The 8,275-nt window shown below is 40.5% G+C and overlaps 1 protein-coding gene across 1 annotated transcript in view; it reads right to left on the reverse strand.

The window, feature by feature from the left end:
* Nucleotides 1-7,536, reverse strand: part of LOC104617232 (neuron navigator 2-like) — a gene marked incomplete at both ends in the record, with an annotated part of 27,420 nt that extends 19,884 nt beyond the window's left edge. The window contains 3 exons of the mRNA XM_010282487.1: nucleotides 894-1,186; nucleotides 6,681-6,819; nucleotides 7,380-7,536. Coding sequence (XP_010280789.1) covers nucleotides 894-1,186; nucleotides 6,681-6,819; nucleotides 7,380-7,536 — 589 coding nt within the window. The remainder of the gene's footprint in view (nucleotides 1-893; nucleotides 1,187-6,680; nucleotides 6,820-7,379) is intronic.
* Between the last annotated feature and the right edge of the window lie 739 nt (nucleotides 7,537-8,275).

Raw genomic sequence — 8,275 nt, forward strand, 5'->3', positions numbered from 1 at the left:
ATTCTAATATTTAATGACTTGGAAACATCAAGCAAATGATGAAACTCAAAGCAGCATGAAAAGCAAAAGCGTGTTAGCCACCAGAGTGTGGTTAAAAATTATGATCTAGTCTGCACTGAACTTACATGCCACTCTAGTGAGTTATACATGCAGACTTGCCAGAGAAAGTATGTGGTGTGTTTGCCCTCGAGAATATGAAAAGCAGAACAGTCTTATGTAATAGTGACAGATAAGAAAAAAAAAAAAGTTTCCCTCGGTAGCTGCCACAGATTGATCCTTTTTCATCATTAGAATGAAGTAGGGTTAGGCTGTTAGTATAATTTTCCTAAAAGGCATTGTTCAAGCAAGTGTCTAACTTCCGCTTTTTCATGTACAATCGTGTACACGATCAAATAAGAAGAAAGGTATTAACTTATGTTACTTGATCATGCAAATTCAATCAATTTTCATTCACACATCTGCAAGTGCTAAAATCACTAATACATTTATGAGAAAATCCAGAACTAAATAGTGTTTAGTATAAATTAACATCCTGGTTTAATATGGGGAAAAAAAAAAAATCATCTCAACCACACATACTGTATGCTCTTAAAAGTTAACCGTGACTTCAAAATTACATTCTTCTTCATATGGCAATCCTGTGTCCAATAAATAGCTCAGCTTAAGACTACAGTTGTCATGAAAACAACTTTCACAGTGTACTAATCCAAAATACGCATTTTCAAGTGAAGAGAAACAGAAATGTGGACACACGAGATGCTGCACAGGTTAAAACAATACCTAAAAATAAAGACAGGAGTACCTGAAATTCAGGTTCTGCCTCTGGAAAGTATTTAAACTGTTTTTATACCGAACGCACTTTTTGGCTTGTTTATATCTTACACCTTTTCTCACCTGTTCCAGGTGTCTTTAATGTGCCTGAGGTGGTTGAAGGTTTAGTCCTTGGTGTGGTAATGCCAACCTGAGCTGACATGCCCCGTCGCCAGGAGCCCGTCTGCGAAATAACAGTGTTCTTCCTACCAGAAGTGCTTTTATCAGATTCATCCGACACATCAGAGGGATTCCGCCTCCATTTAGATCCCGGCTCCATTTTTATGCCGCTATCGGATCCTCCGTCTGATTTCTTGACTTCATCACCGGACCACAAGGAATTCCGCTCAACCTGGGAATGCTTTTCTGCATCAGTCTAGGACAGATAAGGAATTGTAATACAACCTTCAGAGCAAGCCTTTCTTTTAAGAAGCTTCATAAATAAGAACCGTCAAACTGATTAATAAACTCAGCAGTCATGTCTAAGTACCAACAAACATAACATGCCTTTGATGAAGAAATGTCACAGCAAGAAATGAACCCCAGCAATAACATATTTTTTTTTAATACGCTAGGGAAAAAAATACAAAAACCATAACAATCATGCCCCTTAGAATGAAGAAAGAAAAAAAAAAGGAAACAAAAGCACTTGATTTATAAAGGACATATTCAACTCTATGACATTTATAATCCTCCATCTCGAATTTCTGAAGAACCCTTTTACTGCGATGCCAAAAAACCATTTCAAACCTGTGCAGCCAGCTTTCCTTTGTTCTTGCTGCTTTCCTATCTCTTGTCTGGCAATCTGATCTCCAGAGAATGAGGAGGCAGCTTTTTGAACAGATTTGAAGATGTGGAATGCTGTTCATTCTAATCTAACATATTAGGAGGACACCCAAGAACTGAAGAAAAATGAATCCCCAACGACTTTCTAACAATACTCAAGTCTGACTTAAATATACAAATGACATCGTTTTTTAATTTATATTCAGCTCTAACAAATAGTTTTTCCTTATTCTTTGCACAGACTGATTGTGCTGCCAGTCTTTTATGGAGAATTTTGCAAAGATCAACGTCAAAAAGAATTTTCTTGTTACCAAGTCTTTACCAAATTCTCAGAAACGCTTAAATTAAGTCTATTGCCCTACATATGCAATATATTCCCCACACATTAGCATTTCCTATTGCTAATGATTGCTCTTGCAGAATTCTACTTCTCCCATCAAATGCTGCTGATTAATTTGGGGAAATTTTGTAACACCACAACCAGCTATTTTTTTTGACTTCATCACCGGACCACAAGGAATTCCGCTCAACCTGGGAATGCTTTTCTGCATCAGTCTAGGACAGATAAGGAATTGTAATACAACCTTCAGAGCAAGCCTTTCTTTTAAGAAGCTTCATAAATAAGAACCGTCAAACTGATTAATAAACTCAGCAGTCATGTCTAAGTACCAAAAAATATAACATGCCTTTGATGAAGAAATGTCACAGCAAGAAATGAACCCCAGCAATAACATATTTTTCAGGCAGAAATTACAGAAGTCCACATTTGACCCTGATCCAGGTAAAAAATTCATACTTGAAGTGTTCTCTAACCATCACCGTACCACGAAAGATTCTGCCAATTCAACACTCCATCATGAAACTCCCAAATAAGAGATGGCAAGTTTTGGTAAGATGTTGAGTGCCATCTCCTCCCTGCAGCCTCAGCAGAAGATGAATGTGCTCAGCACTGTGCAGTAGTCGAAAGGTAGTATCACTTAAAAGGAAATTATTCTGAATACCCCGAAGCATTATATAAAGCCCACAATCCTTTAGTCCCTTTGGGTAATCAGAAAAGGACTGCACAGGAAAGGAAAGGAGGCACGATCATTTACCGTGCTTTTGGCAAAATGCTACATTTTATTCTTAAGTTCCTAAAATATGTTTCAAGTTTATGACTTCTCTTTTCTTTTCTTACCAGATCACACCATTAATATTAAAGAATCTAGGGGGTGTGTGGTTTAATTTCCTCTGCTTTTTACTGTAATTACTTTTTTTTAAAAGCCTGAAAAACTAGTCTAAGAGATCAGGATGTGAAAGCTGACACCATACATCGTAATGGTCTTCAGTCACGTGAAATAGAGCCTGGGTTACTTGTCTGTATATTGAGCCATCAGACTAACAAGCACTTGCTGAATTATGGATTGAGATATTATTTTCTTGTTGTATTTCCCTCATGCTATGCAAATGTAATTTCTCTGCCTCCCCATTCAAAGAGAGCAACTCAGCTTAGGCTTGAATGAAACACTGCTTTCTAAATTCCTTCTTTGGTAAGGCTGCAAGGTTTGGGGGTGGTTATCTTTCCGTCTATGACCATCGGTAGGTGCGCAATAAATTCACAGTGTGACTGCTTCTGTGTCCCGTGTTTCTCTAAAGTCATGACTTCATGCAAACATCTCCCAAGTTTACAGATCTCGGAAGAGAGTGCAGGCAAGAAGTAATAAATAATCGACCAACAAAACCACCTCGACATCATCCCTCATGTCTTCTCATTAGTATCTTGCTTCAAGTACCTTGTCTGGAATTGCTTATTTACACCGTTAGCGTTCGAGAGCAAGAAATGTACCTACTTGCTGGTAAAGGGCTTATTTGAGTTTTGGCCGACTATGAAATGTTCCTGTATGTTCTATTTTCCCCCTTTACAGCTGTACGAGTAGTACAGAGCCTCAACACGGAGAGCGGCATTACAAGAAGTCCCCTCTGTCTTTGCTCTCTTCCATGTCATCCCACTCCTACGCCCACGGCCCAACTCTTCCCAACGCCTTTGAAAGGCTGCACATCTACCCTTGAAGCCCTCCGGCCAGAGGTGTTTCTGTTTAATGGTAAACACTGGGAACCGCACAGAAACATGACTAAGGAAGCAAAACCAAAACACGGTAAAACCTGGCTTCAGCATTGCAGCTGGAACTCCACCCGCCTGAAGAGCCTGGAGTGGGTGAAAGTGGAAATACTGTTTGCTGGAGGTCACGGCAAGATGTAGCGAGCACGAGCTGGGGGCAAAGCCTGCCATCTGACTGAGCCGGGGGTAAGGGCAACCGCCGGGATTTCTCAACTTACCCCTACAGTTTTGTAAATCTATTAATGAAGCAGTGAACAGACCAAACCCACCTTTGCTCCAATTAAACTGAGAAGTTGTCTTGATCCGACAGCTTAAAGATGCTGCCGTTTTCTATGTAAAGGTAGCGTTTCCTTTCTGTCTTCTGATCTTTTCAGCGTTACATGAGCAAGTTTATTACTTGATCTCTTCCTCTCTTCCATCTTATTTCAGTTAAGGAAGTTATTTTCAAATGCCCAGCAGGTCTTAATTTCTCATTAAAATAAGTGCATGATGACTTTAAAACCATACTAGAGGCAGCGCTGCGTTAAAAGGTTAACTTACCTACGTCTGTGCAATATAAGGGAAGAACATTAGGGCCCCAAAAGTGGTATAGCCACTTTAAGCGGTTTGGTACTTGGCACAATCAGAGACAGACACAGGAACACGGTACGGCAAACGCTGGTTCCAGTCACTAGCTTGTTTAGAACCGACTAGAGAACGTCTTCGTAGCATTTTACAAAAGGGGACTACAACTATGAGTGTCTAGGAAGATGAAGTTCATATCGTATTTAAGTCCTGCTTCTCAAAGATGGAAAAACTACAGCTGCTGAACTATGGGGTATTCGGCAGCTCTGAAAAATCCGTTTTGTAGCACAGACTGTTTTTCTACTGCAACCACCTCTTTTTCCTTTGCAGAGATGATTCTGAGCAAGTTACTGATTTTATCAGCAGACACGGACATGTTAGGGCTCTCTCCCTTCGACGCTGCTGTATTATTTGTCTGGACTCCCAGTTGCACGTGTATTAACTTCAAGCTCCCTCTTTAATTATCTGAAATCCAACTTCTGTACCAGCTCAAAAAGATGTGGCAGAATCACAGCAGCTTAAAAATTAAGTGCCTACTATTTAGGAGAACCAAAGCAGCGGATATGCTGAGAAGAAAAGTCCACATCCCTGTGCAGATGCCTGCCAGGCCCTTGGTGGCTCACCACGAAGGGGAACACAAACCAGGACACAGGCCATCATACGCTACTCCAGGTAAGACAGAAAAGGCGTGTGTGTAGCATTCGCTGCTTCATGAGCTGTGAGGACCACCCTGGGCAGCAAAAAAATGAACCCTGCAAGCTATGTATGGTTCCATCACGCCAAGCCATTTTCATTCCCTTGGTTGACAAGATTAGGATATTCTGTTCAAATGAAAACAAAATATTTTATGGATAGTAATTTGCAGCTAACAGTAATACCTAGAATAAATACTGTCAGCCATGAAAACTAGTGAGAGAAGCAGATCAGAGGCACAAATCAAAAAAACTGCAAACAGGGATTGTACGTCTTAGCTCCCAGCTTCCTCTTCCAACGACTATGCTCTGCTGTCTGTACAAGCTTCAGCTGCTTTTCTTCTGGTGCATGTCTGCACTCTCTTGGATGCTGCAAGAGTTGTGGAGGAGGAAGAGGAGTTCATCAACACAGATTTTGATCTCTCAGAGGTGTTTCCAAGAATCTGATCCATCGGAAGATGGAAGTCAAATGAGTTTCTATTTTTTTTCCTTAGGTTAACGTTTCGTCACATCTCCCTTTTTCTTCCTTTTTTCCCCAACAGTATTACAACGTTGAGACAGTAACAATTGTCAAAAAAGGACTTCTTGTTGTCTAAGTTACTCTCTCTGTTACATACTGAAAAACACATTTCATAGATCTTAACTCCTCTCAACTTGTATGGGACTTGTATTAGCAGTTTCGAGCACACATGCAATCGCCGATACACAACCAGAGGCTAACTGGAAATCTTTAATGTAGGCTCAAATATGCACTTCGTGGCAAGGGAACAAAGAGTAATATATACTTGCACCACAGCCCTGTAGGCAGAGTAACACTTCACAGCAACCACATGTCTACATTGAAACTGATATTAAAACCACATTTAGGGTCCAGTCATGAAAAGGACTGGAGAAGAATAAAAGAGGAAAGAAACAGAGGAGAAGGTCATACCTACATCCCTCTCTTCTACCTGCTGCAATGCCAAGTGACTGCATCCCTGTTGATTTGACACACAACACTTGAGTCCCTCGAGCTGGTGGTTGTACAGAGAAGCAAGCTGGGGTTCTTAGTCCCCCCCTTCCTAGTAAAATTCCATACATTTGGGGAAAAAAAAAGTTTTTATATTACTGCAAGTCTCTGTATTACGCAGTCTAACTGATGAATGAAAAACTGTTGGAGACCTTCACTTGTTTTACCCTATTTAGATGTGTGGTGTCCGAGCAGAAAAGGTATACGTAGACTGCCGATAGACATAGAATTTATCCTCCTATGAAATCCTGCCAAACATAGTAACACGCATCCCTAGAAGTTTAAAATAATCGATTTCCTTTCCCTAGCACGCTTACAATTCTGATGAAAATGTAAATAATCTTTAAAACTTCATGTTGATTTAATTAAATTCTATTTAAAAAAACCCAAAAAACCTTTTCTAGAGCTAATAAAAAAAAAAAAAAAAAAATCCCATCTGCTGATGCATGTTTCCCCGCACAGCAGTGCCACTAGGAAGGCAGAACCCATTTGTTGCCACACCACCGCAGCAGAGATGCCACGGATTCCACGCATAGAGGAAATATTTGTAAATGCCACATATGATAAGGTGGTTATTATTGCTTGACGTTGCCTTTTCAGTGATATCATCCGTAGTGAAGGCTGGCTGTGTGTTCAAGTTCATCCAACTTGAAACAATTATACTTATTGCACAGAGAAAATAATAAGTATCAATGTTACTTGTCTAAATCAGAAATCTTACCTGTGCATCTAAGTTTTTGTGGGAGGAGGCAGGTGTATTGGCATAGGAGCTGATAGAGGAGCTAGTGTTAATGTCATCAGTACTGAGATTATCTATGGTGTCACTGATCCCACTGCTGACAGAGCTGCTGTCATCCCAGCTGGAGAAAAAGCACAACAAAGGCAGAAAACAAGGGTCAAAAGACAAAATATCATTCAAAAGGAAAAGTATTCCTTCTACAAGACTTATCCTACTTGCGGCTGCCAAATGAAAATGGCACGCCCATTTTCCTAACTTACCTTCGTCGCACTTCAAGTCATAGGGCTCATTGACTATACGGTTGCCACAAGCCTAATGCTTGTGCCATCATTAAGCTGGTAGTACCGATGATGCAATTTTTCCTGACTCAGTTGAAAGCTGGTATGAGCAAACAAACTTTGAAGTGACCCTCAAAATGTATGCCTGCAGTCCCAGAGCAGGGGAAGATGGTGGTAAGAAGGCATCTCTGGGTAGGCACAGCACTGATCTGCTAAGCCGTAACGCAGAGAAGGAACTTGAATGCAAGGAAAAAATTCATCCTGAAGCAATCTTTTGTACCTAGTTGTTACATAGACCTGGGCAAGAACTTGGATCTACCATCGACAGCATCACCGGTAGCAAAAATTTTTAGTAATTGAAAGTTTAGTTGTTCAGATGGCACACAACACTCCTGAGCTGTACCACACAACCTTTTCAGGAGATCTATTAACAGCACTGTTCATGACTACCGCCTTCCAGTGTGTCATAGCTTCAACATTTTCTAGTAAATGAGAAACGCGTAACTGGAAGTTTCGGACGTAGAAAGCACCAACAAAAAAATGTCCATGCCTGAAGCGATCTGAGTGTTAGAACAGACAGAATCAAAACGGTCTAAAAGGCAAGCCAGATGCTCCACTCCCCAAAACACCCTTAAAAATAAGTTGCTTAAGGAAGAGATTTATAAACTGGCTTACAAGTGCTCCATGTCCAAGAACGATAAAGCTGGGATCGAAACACCGTCCTGCAAGTAGCTCTATGAAGACGTTTCAGTCCACTCATTGATACCTACTGCTGGAAATGCATAAATAGGTATTTGATAGATCATTCGCAAAACCTAGGGGTAAGAGCTTGTCTCCTGGCAGGTCTCTAGCTATTTTGTCACCACGGCCTCAGATGTTGGGAGCTCGGATTCTCTTCACTCCTGTTTGCTTTACCAACTTGTAACAAAGAGATTGCAGTGAGTTTTTTGACTGTAGAGCAGATGCCATTCACATATTGGATATTTAATACATGCATTTAAGTTTGAATTGCATGTTACGTAATTGAGCTACGCACAGAAAGGCAATCTATGTCTGGTCTCTTGAATTTCGTTCATAGCTTCACCACTGACTTGCTATATAGCCTTACTACATAACCTTTGGCACCTTTGAAATGAAAAGCATTTAATTTTTCTCACTTAGCATTATGAAACAGCCACCTGTATGGGTTTTAACAACGCTTTAGTAACTTCTTATTGCTTTTTGCTTACTTGGAAGTATTTTGTTCACCCCCGTCTACGTAAGGCCTTTCAGGGGACCGAGCACAGCTTAACCAGCAGC

The sequence above is a fragment of the Phaethon lepturus genome, unplaced genomic scaffold (assembly GCF_000687285.1).
Source record: "Phaethon lepturus isolate BGI_N335 unplaced genomic scaffold, ASM68728v1 scaffold26032, whole genome shotgun sequence".
In the NCBI taxonomy this organism is placed as follows: Eukaryota; Metazoa; Chordata; class Aves; order Phaethontiformes; family Phaethontidae; genus Phaethon; species Phaethon lepturus.